The 12370-nt window shown below is 43.4% G+C and overlaps 1 protein-coding gene across 1 annotated transcript in view; it reads right to left on the bottom strand.

Annotated features, from left to right (window-relative positions):
• FRMD4B (FERM domain containing 4B) overlaps positions 1–12370 on the bottom strand; it is a 198742-nt gene that overhangs the window by 114794 nt on the left and 71578 nt on the right. Inside the window, exon 5 of the mRNA XM_068981787.1 lies at positions 1331–1415. Within this exon, the coding sequence (XP_068837888.1) occupies positions 1331–1415 (85 nt within the window). The remainder of the gene's footprint in view (positions 1–1330; positions 1416–12370) is intronic.

Raw genomic sequence — 12370 nt, 5'->3', positions numbered from 1 at the left:
TTTAATTATGTTCAGTCAATTATATCTCCATAAAGCTATTTAAAAAACAACAACAAAAATTCTGCTCCTTGCCGAGTCTTATACTAATTAAAGCTGCAAGTGTGCAGTGGGCCACCCTTAACGTTTTGGGGACAAGGGGAGGAATATGAACGCAGGTGCCTCAATGCACAGTCTGTCCCTTTGTCTTTCCAGGCCAGGCACCAACCAGTTGTCCCTCATCACCCCTCAGATATAGGGCGATATATACCGGAAGAGGGAAGAAAGGGGTTCCCACCAGCCCTGGAAGCAGGTGTGGGATCCGAGATCCTGAACATTGTGAAGATAAAGGAAGCAGCTGGGCTTCAGCTGAGCCTATCTTGGCCGCAGGGACTCTCCACCCTTGCCTGGGATGTGGTTTGAGGAGATCAGACTAGAGGAGGCCAGACTAGAGGTCTTTAAAGCAAAGTTTATCTTCAAGGAGATAAGATTAAAAATGGAAAATGTCTAAAACTTCCACAGCAATTTGACCGCAGCACGGCTGCAACATCCAAGCTGGGGTCATTTTTCTCTCAATTCACGTGTACTGAATTTTATAAAAGCTGTGTGTCCTCCACGGTTTGGATACAAATGAAAAACAATAAAGCAAAAATCAGATCCTTTGCCACAGATAACTGAGACTCTGCCTTAAAACACAAGGCTCTGAGCAGAGGCCCCTAAGGAAGACTGGTTTCAAAGTAGGATAAATGTAGGGTGTACTCTGTTAGAACAGATTTCTGGCCTGACTTTTGTGAGGCTTCGATCAGCCTGACTGCTCCACCTGTGTGTCCTTCTGGGTCATTCTGTGTGGAGTTATGAGAGCACCGCAGGCAGTGGTGATTCTGTGTATTTCCTGACTCAGAATTTGAGAAGAGCTGCCTTTTCTCCATTAAAAAAAAAAAAAAACTGTTTTGCTTTGTTTTATAGGGTAGGATACACAAAGGAAGAAGATGATGTCCTTTATTGCACAGCACAGGGAACTCTGCTCAATGCTATGTGGCAGCCTGGCTGGGAGGGGAGTTTGGGGGAGAATGGATACGTGTAAAGGTATGGCTGAGTCCCTTTTCTAGCCACGTACAACTATCACAACGGCGTTAACTGGCTATACGTCAACATAAAATAAAAAGTTTAATAAACAAAAGTAACACAGAGAATAGTATGTCCGTGTGAAACACAGTTAAAGAATGAGAAATGTAAAGAAGAAAAAAAAAAAGATTATGTCCTTTTTTCTCCACTTGAACATGAAAACAAAGGCCGTGCCATTGCTCCCTGCTAGTCCAGCCCCACTGGAGTTCATAGCAAACAGGGCCCTTACCTTGTGCACACAGGACTTTGCGTTCAGGAAAAACAGCTCCACGGTGGTTTTATCCTTCAGGAACGATATGCTCTCAATGTAAAACCTGGAAAACAGCACAGAAGTTGACTCCTTCAGATTCTTTCCCTTCTCTGCATGGTTTCCTCATGCAGTGTCTCTCAGAGAATTACGAAGAGCTAGGGAATGGTTGTGCTTTTTTTCCCTTTTAAAAGCCATCTGCAACATGTATGCAAGCCTAGAAGTATGTATGAATATATGTGGATATACGCAGACATGCAGATAAAGTCTTCTACAGTGTGTTGGAAGGTGAGCGAGAGAAAAGTCCAAAATGGTCACCACCTGCAAATCCATCTTTATTTTCTTTCCTTTATTTTATTCTTTATAAATAAATATATATTTATATAAAAATATATAGATAAAATTTATTTATTTTATTCTTTATTCTTGCCGTTTCTTTGACACAGGTTCTGGGAGTTCACAATACCTCCCACAGCTTTGAAACAAACCCCAGGTGAGCTCTGAGGGCTGAAAGCAGAAGTCTGCTGAGAGAACACTACTGTATAACTGAACCTAGAGGCTCGTGGCTCCACGGTTTTCAGGCTCAGGGTGGGTGTGAGGGCCCCCATTTACCTCGCCCAGGGGAGTTTCAATCACGTCCTCCTTCCTTTCTTCACTCTCATCCTTCCAGGCTCTGGGCTTTCCCTTGGCTAGAAGCCAAGCTCCCCACTTAACACTGGTCTTTCTCATGCAAATCAGGGTATTCTGGGTCTAGCTTCCTCCACTCCCTTTTCTGGGCCTTTGCTTGTTGCCTCTGTGAGGCCCAGTCCCTCCTTTGGAAAAAAGCTGAGGGTCCTGAGGTGGGGAGGGGAGGAGAGTCCTGTGGAAAGCTGGCTGGTTGAAGGCAGGCCTCTGGGGTGCAGGAATGGGCCAGGGGTGGAGGCCCCACCTGATGAATAATGCATGAAGAGACTTAATACCCGAAGACAGCTCACAGCTAGGATCCTGGAAAAGAACAGGCTCTCAATCTGGTGAGAGTTAAGATAAATCCAAACTGAAGTCCCAGGGAGCTTTGCTCTTAGCTCTGCAAAATCGTGATAGACCTTGGGCATTTGCGCTTTTTATTTATTTTTCCTCCCCTTTCACAATAAGGAAATGTTTGAGAAATAAATATAGCAGCTTTAAGAGGCGGTGAAAGATTTTATCACTGAGATGGTAAAAATCATTTGAAAAATTCCACCCTTAGTGTTGAATCATCAAAGGAGGTTTCAGAAAGAGAATAAATCCTTTCTATTTTCACTTACAAGGGTTTATCTCACTTATTAGTGAATTTAATGAAGATTGGGCTCCAAAATCACTGCAGATGGTGATTGCAACCATGAAATTAAAAGACGCTTACTCCTTGGAAGGAAAGTTATGACCAACCTAGATAGCATATTCAAAAGCAGAGACATTACTTTGCCAACAAAGGTCCCTTTAGTCAAGGCTATGGTTTTTCCAGTGGTCATGTATGGATGTGAGAGTTGGGACCGTGAAGAAAGCTGAGCACCGAAGAATTGATGCTTTTGAACTGTGGTGTTGGAGAAGACTCTTGAGAGTCCCTTGGACTGCAAGGAGATCCAACCAGTCCATTCTAAAGGAGATCAGCCCTGGGTGTTCCTTGGAAGGAATGATACTAAAGCTGAAACTCCAGTACTTTGGCCACCTCATGCGAAGAGTTGACTCATTGGAAAAGACTCTGATGCTGGGAGGGATTGGGGGCAGGAGGAGAAGGGGACGACAGAGGATGAGATGGCTGGATGGTATCACCAACTCAATGGACATGAGTTTGAGTGAACTCCGGAAGATGGTGATGGACAGGGAGGCCTGGTGTGCTGCGATTCATGGGGTCGCAAAGAATCAGACACGACTGAGCAACTGAACTGAACTGAAGGAAGATTGATGAGTGTTAGATGTGCAAGAAGGGAAAGTTAAGGATTAAGGGGTAGGGGGAGAGGAAGAGTTGGAGGGAAAAACCAGCTTTGGAATCAAGAGTGTAGAATATGGAGTCCCAGTTCCGTCCTTTATTACCTGGGTGGCCTTGGGCAAGTTAGTTAGCTTCTTTGTGTCTTCTTCTCTAAACTGCTGTTATGACTGCACTTACCTCACAGCATTTGGGAAGAATTAAATGAGATAACACAAAAGGATGTGAAGCAACAAATACTAATCATTGCTAATAAAAATCCATTTTCTGGAATTTAATGCTATGTGGCCTGGCGGACGTGGCCTAAGCTTTGAGTCTAAGATACTTTGTCTATAAGGTGGAGATAAGGATGGCCATAGTAGGGACTTTATGAAGTGCCCAATACAGCCTAATGATCAAAGATGGTTGGAGTCTCTGATGAACTTGTCCATTGCCTCCTGCTCCCTAGATTCGTGCAGAGCCTGGATTCCTATCTTTTCTGAAGCCTTGTTAGTCCAGTTTTCCTTCAATTCTGTTAGTTTAGCCATAATTTGTTTCTGTTGCTGGCAACCAGAGAATCTAAGTCAGTAGCACTTCCCACGTGCTAGGGACAGTATGCAGGGCTCTATACGCATGCTGTCATTTAACTTCAGCAAAACCAGATGCCAGAGGTAGCAAGTTATTAACCCATCTTACAGATAAGAAAACTGAGATGCACACATAAAGTCAACTTCCCCAAGTCACCCAGGTAGAAAATGGGGGAGCCATGATTCAAATGAAGGCCTTTCAGACTTCAAAGTTCCTACTCCAAACCAGTATGATAGGATACTTTCCTATAATAATAATCACAATGAAATATAACATGTACACAATGCCAGGGGGCCCAAGGGAGCAATGCAATTAAGTCAGCTTATGAATCAAGAGAAAGAAGGCAGCCAAACTGAAATCCAGAAGACTCCGTGTCACAGGACACGCTGTCCCCTAGGACAATTGAGCCCAGTCTTAAAGAATGCATGAGTTCACCAGGTAATGAAAGGAGGAAGGGCATTCCAGGGAGAGGGCATGTTAGCCAGATCAAGCCTCTTTCTAGTCTTCAAGAATTAAAAATATCACATGCAGGGAGCTGGGTGGCTTAGCACCAAATCAACTTGTGACGTGTCCAACTCCGCATAGATAACTTCGTACTAGACATCGGGTTCCTCTTGTTTCTGAAGCCCGGGTCCCTGACTGTACCCTAGTTCCAGTAAACAGGTCCCTATCTTCTTTTCTAGTACTTTCTGGCAACCCGCCCTGTTGCCTTCTAACTTTCTGCCTAGGCGTCAGATTACCCACTCTCTGAATCCACGGTCCCCTCTCTCCCTCAAGGGAGCCACTGTGATGACTATATTTATGGAGGGTTTCAAAAGTACATATGGTTTTCCAGGAGAATGGCTCCCTAGGCATACCTATCAACACGTTCTATGAACTGAAAACAGAATCTAAGGATTCTCCGTGAAATGAAACGGACTATCCCAGACTTGTAAAATAAAGACCTTTTGTTTCAGGGCGTTTTTTTTTTTGTAAAAGGATACTGTTTCCCTTTTGCATGCTTACCGTGAATGATTTCACTAAGATTTTGTGAAGTCAAAGCCCACGGTTCAATTTTCAGCCTTGAAACAAACCCAAGCTTTTGGGTTAAGCATACATTCTGGAGACAGACCTCATACAATTTAACAAATGTAATTTCTTGAGAATTTGCCTTCTTGAGAAGAAGTTGTCTCTACTTTTCATGGTCCCCCCGTTAGCATTTTTCTCTCCTGTCGATGGGACAGGTGTTCACCTAACCGCTAATCAGTGATAAGAGAACATCAACCTCAATGGCATGACAAAGTTGTAGGAGGGGCAGGCCTGTCAGCCAGATGATGATACACGTGGGTTGAAAAGCAGAAGACTCTGATTGTTTGGGATGGGCTATCCGCTAGTGGTCACTGTCATGTAGGTGGCCCGTATTTTCCTCCTGTGTCATTTCTTTATCATGATCAAAAGTCAACACTACAGGGAATTCCCTGGTGGTCCAGTGGTTAGGATTCAGCACTTTCACTGCCATGGTCCAGGTTCAATCTCTGGTCAGAGAACTAAGTAAGATGCCATAAACTGTGAGGTGTGGCAAAAAAAAAAAATTGGGGCAAAAAAAAAAAGTCAACATCACAGAGTTGGGGAGATACTAGGTTGAAGTCTAGCCCCAACACTGATCCATGCTGGGGTCTGGGGCCAAACTGCTTGGCCTCTTGTTGCCTCCCTTATCTCACGTGTTGTTTCAGTGGTCAGTGAGTGGTGGTGATTATTACTATGTTATTATTATCTGTCTACCAGGAAGACTGTAACAAAAGGTGCGGACTTAGTTGGGAACCTCTTTAAAACTTCAACTGTAAAAACAAGAATGGAAATTCCAGTATCTTTTCTAAGCTTATTTTCTTAGGGAAGTAGGATGCTACAAAGGTGTCCATCTTGACCAAGAACAGGAAAATACTCTGAAACGAATATTCTTCTGACCACTTAGAATTTCTCCACAACTGAGCATATTTCCTTTGTTTTCTAGAATCTTTGCTTTGTCTGAGTGACAGCATCAAAGAAGGCAACCTGGGCAGGAATGACTCAATGATTTCTCACTCTGCACAATGCTGACTTTGTGACTGGTGTCCAGTGAGGGCTGCATTCAAACACCTTGTTCCTGGTTTCACTCAGTTATTGTGGGTAATTTCAGGCATTTACTGCAGCCACCTGCCTAAGTAGATTTCTATCAGGTTCTAATCTACATTCTGAACACAGAGATCTGTATTTATTGCTTATAATGACCCTGCAACCTCATAGTCCTGCTTTATGATGCACGCTGAAGACAGCGGGGTAATTGAAGTGTATTTCACTTTCTGCAAAGGATGATGCAGAACCTCTGAGAGTCCCCTATGTTCCCTTTCATCTGTGGGAGGGGTGCGCTCTTAGAGAACTCCCCAAGGGAAGCACTATTGGCTTCTACATTGTGCTCCCCTGCCAGGAAAACTCTGCCTCACTTCCAGATTTCCAGGCAACCCTAGAAGAAGCAGACAGGGCCCTCCAGGCGAACCTGTAGAAACCTGCCCTGTCGCTCCCCTCTCTGCATGACTCCAGGGAAAGGCTGGAGGCCCAGGAGTGTAAGGGCCTTGCTGTGACCAGTACAAAAAGGGAGGGAGTCATCTGCCCCAGGCAATGAGAAGTGCTGGGGTCCCATGGTGAATTCCACGTCCTTGCTTCAAACTGCAAAATAGCCTGCGCCTGTCCACCATGAAGCAAGTAGGGACAAACTCTGTGAGAAGGAGACAGGAAGAAGGAGAGGTTAATTGTATTTAGGGAGGTGATGGCTGGGCGGAGTGAATGGTGGAGAAATGATGAAATCTTCCACCCAGTGTAAAAGTAAACGGGTCAGTGTAAAAGTAAACGGGTCAGGGACTTCCCTGGTGGTCCAGTGGCTAAGACTCTGCACTCCAATGCACAGAACTTGGGTTCAATCCCTGGTCAGGGAACTAGATCCCACATGCCACAACTAAGATGCTGCATGCATAAACTAAGGCCTGGTGCAGCCAAATAAATAAGTAAATATTTTTTTTAAATAACAAAACAAGAGTGAGTCAGACCCAAGCCAGACAGTTTCCAAATTTCCATATTCAATGACCATATATCACATTATAGAATTTTTAACCCCCTGAACAGGTGGTTGAGGCAGTCTTTGTTATTTTTATATCATAAAAATAGTTTACATTTAGTGAGGGTCTTCACGACATGTTAACATCCTCCAACAACCCCCCTGTATTACTGTCAATTCCTATTACGTCTTCTAGATGAGGAACAAAGCCCATAGAGGCTGCCAAAGGCCACAAAGGTAATACCCAGAAGAGTTAGGGTTAAAAGTCAAGAGCGAGGTAAAAGCACTGGTTTTCAAGGGATGAGTGAGGTACATCTGGTTATGGTGAAGACTTTTTTGTTTTTGTTATTTTTTTTAACTGGAGGAGAATTGCTTTACAATGTTGTGTTAGTTTTTGCCGTACAAAAACGTGAATCACCCCTAAATATACATATAGCCCCAAAAGACTTTCTTTTTTTTGAATTTTCCTGACTTAGAGAATGCTACTGGCCAGGGATGCTGGAAACATCCCATAGAACAGCTTGGCTCCCTATAATGAAGAACTACCTGGCCCCCAGGAATGTTAGCCAGAAACCCTGAGTTCATGGCCCAGCTCTGAACTTCTGTACCCTACAGCCTTTTCACCCTTCATACTACTACTGCTTTCCTCTGCCCTTTCGATGTCACACTGAGGACAGATTAGAGAGGAGACTGAGCAGAGTCCCACAAACGCTGTCTGATATGTGATCCAGGGAGCACACAGAAATGTAATCCTGTAAGAAAGTGGAATTGAGGTTCAGCCTGTGTTTTAAATGATTCTGTGTCTTTCTGCAACTCTCATATAAATAAGGATGGTGGATCCTCAAATACAGAGGCTGCTTACCAACTGCCTGCAAGTTCAAGTATGGGTTAGGCCAGGAGGTCACAGTCAATATTAAGGCAACCAACAGATGCTTTCCCCAGGTTCTGGGATAACGTTCAGATCGGCGTGTGGTGGTGGGCAAAGAGGTCTGGCTGACTCACACATCTGCCTCAAATACCTCTGTTGGGCCCAAGGTAGAAGGAATCCTTTATTCCTCTGTGCTTTTTAATCACATTCCTCTGGGAAGAGATGAACTTTCCTGTCCTCTCCTTACTGTAAATCACCTACTCTTGACAGCTCTAAAATAACTCATTGCTATCCAGCCACAAACACTTCACTTTTCTTCCTTTTATTACACTTCACACTTGCATTTTTAAAAAATGGCTTAATGTGTTTATCGTAGGAATATATAAATAGACAAGCAAAAAATCACTCCCATAATCACTCTCTGTTGTTCAGTCTCTAAGTTGTGTCTGACTCTTTGTGACCCCATGGGCTGCAGCATTCCAGGTTTCCCTGACCTTCACTATCTCCTGGAGTTTGCCCAAGTTCATGTCCATTGAGTTGGTGATCCTATCCAACCATCTCATCCTCTGCCACCCCCTTCTTCTTTTGTGCTCAATCTTCCCCAGCATCAGGGTCTTTTCCAATGAGTCGGCTCTTCCAATCAGGTGGCCCAAGTATTGGAGTTTCGGCTTCAGCATCAGTTCTTACAATGAATTTTCAGGGTTGATTCCCTTGAGGAAATCACTCTACCCAGAGATTAATTACTGTTAACAGTTTAATTTTTTTCCTACTCACATCTTTTACTTAAGTGCAATCCTGTGGTCTGCTTTTATTCCCTAGAATATGTTGGGAGCATCTTTCTCTATCAATAAATCTTTCTTCACCAGGATCTTTACCTGTTGTGCTGTATTCCAAATGTTTGTCTTCCTTTAAAAAACAAGCAAACAAACAACTGGAATGATGTGGACCCATGAGTTGTAGTCATGATGCTTCCTTGAGTTAAACTCTTTCTACATGTTCCAGAAACAGGTCAGGGGGTGATAAAAGACTTGAAAAAAGTCTTTCAAAGACTCTGCAGCAACTTTGACTGAAAGGTAGCAGCGTTTCTCCACATCTCCTACCAGAACTCTCTACACACAGCCAATTCTCAGCCCCAAGTGTCACACACAATACTTAACTGGTACCTCTGAGAAGTCACTTACAGTCCCTGAACCTCACAAAGATGGCTTGGAAAGAGGAGAAAAAGAGGGGGAAGAAGAGCGGGAAGACCAGAAAGAAAGAAAGGAAAAAAAAGAGCAAGTGGCAGTATGATAAATGCAGAGCAGGGGGGGAATGACCCAAGACCCTGGCTCTGCTGGAGCTGGGTGGTACCAGCCAGAGCCACCTCCTCCCCTGAGGCAATGGGAGCTTTTCCAATGAGGTCACGCCCAATCCCCTCCCTAACCTCCCCACTTCTGATTTTTAAATGCCTGCTTGCTCACTATCAAGCTTTCAAATGCTTACATCTGGGCTGCATTACCAAAGAGGCCTTTGTGTTTGTGGAAGATAATTTACAGCTGCAGATAACAACCCAGGCCTGGAGGAGTCCCTTGGCAGCCTGGGGGCGTTTGGACTCACAGGAAAACAGAGGATGGGTTAAATGAATTACGGTGCATACATAAATCATGCGGCGTCAATACACATGTGTCACACCTAGAGTTAGCACCTACCACTGAGATTTTATAACTACAGCAAAGACAAAGGTTTAATTCTGAAATTCATCAAGGGAGAACTAAGTGCCTTCACTTGAAATGTTTTCTTCCCTCCATGCAGAAGCTGCATGTGTTTCTGAGCTGCTCCCTGCCTCCTGGGAGATATTAACCAGAAGAAAGTCTTTCCCTGTAAATCTGAAGCATGTAAGTGTTTAGCTCAGGAATCAGTGAAACAGTGAAACGATGCTGTTGCTTGGTCCCTAAGTTGTGTTTGACTCTTTGCGATGTGCCAGGCTCCATGAGATTCTCCAGGCAAGAATAATGGAGTGGGTTGCCATTTCCTACTACTGCGCATCTTCCCAACCCAGGGATCGAACCCCCATCTCCCACATTGGCAGGCGGATTCTTCATCACTGAGCCACCTGGGAAGCCCAGTGAAAGGACACAGGTCAAATATGTGGCACAGTGACTGCCATAACGTTAATGCTACATTTTAACAGAGAGGAAACCTTTTCAGAGCAAAGCTTTATGGTATTTTTCTTTTTCATAAACACTATAATTTGAAAAAAAATTACTTTCTTATATTTGCGTATTATTCTGCAAAGTTATTTTGTATCCCCTGATCTCTTTTTAATTCACAACCAGCTTGCCCAAGATCACACTCACTATCTCCAGGACACAGTAACAAAATTTGGGCCAGGAAAGTGGAAGTTTTGGGGACTGGAGGGGTGATTCTTTAAAAAATTTCCTATAGTGATTCAGATATGTGGCCCTTCTCCTCCTGGGGAAGCTCTGAAATGCAATGTACCTTTCCATCTTAAGGCTTCTATTACAGTGATCATTTGTCCACTGTAAAAATGCCATCACTTACTGAACTTATCTTTACTGTTGGCATTTGGATACCTTTATTTTTACTTATGTGTTTTTGCTGCACTGCGAGATCTTAGTTCCCTGGTCAAGGATTGAACCTGGGCCCCTGCAGTGAAAGCACAGACGGAATTTCCCTACATTTGGATAGTCTTAATTGTTAGCAATGAAAAGAGCAGTTATGTATATCCATATAACACGTTGCTTCTGTGGGGATTCCTTCTTTTGTGTGCACTCAGCAAGTGTGTACTTCAGTATCCAGGAGCAAGCGACTCATACCTGCTGATGGGAAAGGCAGCAGGTATGAGCAAGAGATCATGAGCATGATCTCTTGAAATCAAGAGATCATGTGTATTTCTAGAGGCTTCTATGGTGACCATGTGTCCAAATACAATCAAATGCTCTTTGGTTCTATTCTTCAGTGACTCACATCTATTGTCACGTCAGGCAACCTGGGGTGGGTAGTGGCGATGTCTGTTAGGACATAAGTATCAGCAGCGGTCCTGTTTACTCAGAAGGCTAGAGACCCTCTGAGAGGCCAGTGACTTCACTGCGGTGGCTATCGTCCCATTTGAGAGACCCCTGAAAAACTGCATTCCACTCACTGACTTCGGTCAGTTCACTTATTTCCTTGGTGTATGCTTTTTGCTCTATCATTTCTTTAATTAAATTGAAGTAACAACAAGTCCTTAATTGGAATAATAACAAAGACTATTATGATCTCACTGCACAGTTGGCAAGAAGAATTAAGTGAATAATTAAAAACCTGATAAGGGCCTTTAAACATGTGAGTGGTTAAGGGAAAGTAAAGCTAAGTGATTATGGGACACTTGTGAGATAAAAGCTGAAACTCACAAACAGTCAGCAGGCAACTTCTGACTCCCCAGAACCTGCTTTGGAAACACAGGGCTGCCTTATGAGTGACTGCTCAGAAGGGAAGACAGAACTTTCTCCTTTGGCATTTTGAGATAAAAAATAGATCAGAGAGTAGTGGTCAGGAACTAGTGCTTGTTAAATTCTCCAAAGACATAAAGCTCTCACTGAGTAGTCAGGCTACAGAAACACTACATGTGTGCACAGAGATGGAAGTACAGGGATGCTAGCTGCAATGCACATTTTAATAAATCACTGGAAACAGCCTGCAAGCTTAATAGGAGCCTGAACAGCTAAATTATGGATGTGTAAAGAAGTAAATTAGACTTTTATATACCCAACGAAAGATCTGCTGAAGCTGAAGCTCCAATACTTCGGCCACCTGCTGAGAAGAGCTGACTCACTGGAAAAGACCCTGATGCTGGGAAAGATTGAAGGCAGGATGAGAAGGGGGCAACAGACGATGAGATGGTTGCATGGCATCACTGACTCAAGGACTTGAGTCTGAGCAAACTCTAGGAGATGGTGAAGGACAGAGGAGCCTGGTGTGCTGCAGTCCATGGGGTGACAAAGAGTTGGACATGACTTAGTGACTGAACAACAACAACAAAGGAAAAATCTCCAGGTTAGGGTGGAAAAAAAAGTAAACCACCAAATAATTGATCAGCATTATTTTTCTCTAAGAAGGAGAGCGAATTGGGGAAAAAACAAGGGAGAGGCCTGGTGGAGAATAAGTCTTCTTTTTCACTCTATACTTTCAGGAAGTTTGAAATGTTTACAGTAATAATAAAATTCTTTATGAAAAAAAGATACTGATTTATGTTGAGCCATTTCCCCTACACAATACAACAGGAAAGTTTTTCTATGCTTGGACCCCTGCTTAATTACTAATGTATATACTTTTTCTTATTGCTGCTGGTCTGTGTTTGTTTTCGTCTCCATTTCCATGGACACAGCACTCATATCACACTCCAGGAAACTCCTATTTTTGTTTTTTTTTAGGATTTCTGTGCACTTTTTCATATCGGCTACATCCTGGACAAATCACCGTTATCTACCTCCTTCCTGGGTTTTAAAAATGTGACTTCTGGTGGAAAGGAAAAAAAAAATCTAAACCAGATTTCAGAGTAAAAAGCAGAAAACAAATTGGGGGCTATCAATATTTTAT

Source organism: Capricornis sumatraensis, chromosome 10 (genome assembly GCF_032405125.1).
Source record: "Capricornis sumatraensis isolate serow.1 chromosome 10, serow.2, whole genome shotgun sequence".
NCBI lineage: Eukaryota > Metazoa > Chordata > Mammalia > Artiodactyla > Bovidae > Capricornis > Capricornis sumatraensis.
This window is presented reverse-complemented; position numbering and strand designations above follow the sequence as displayed.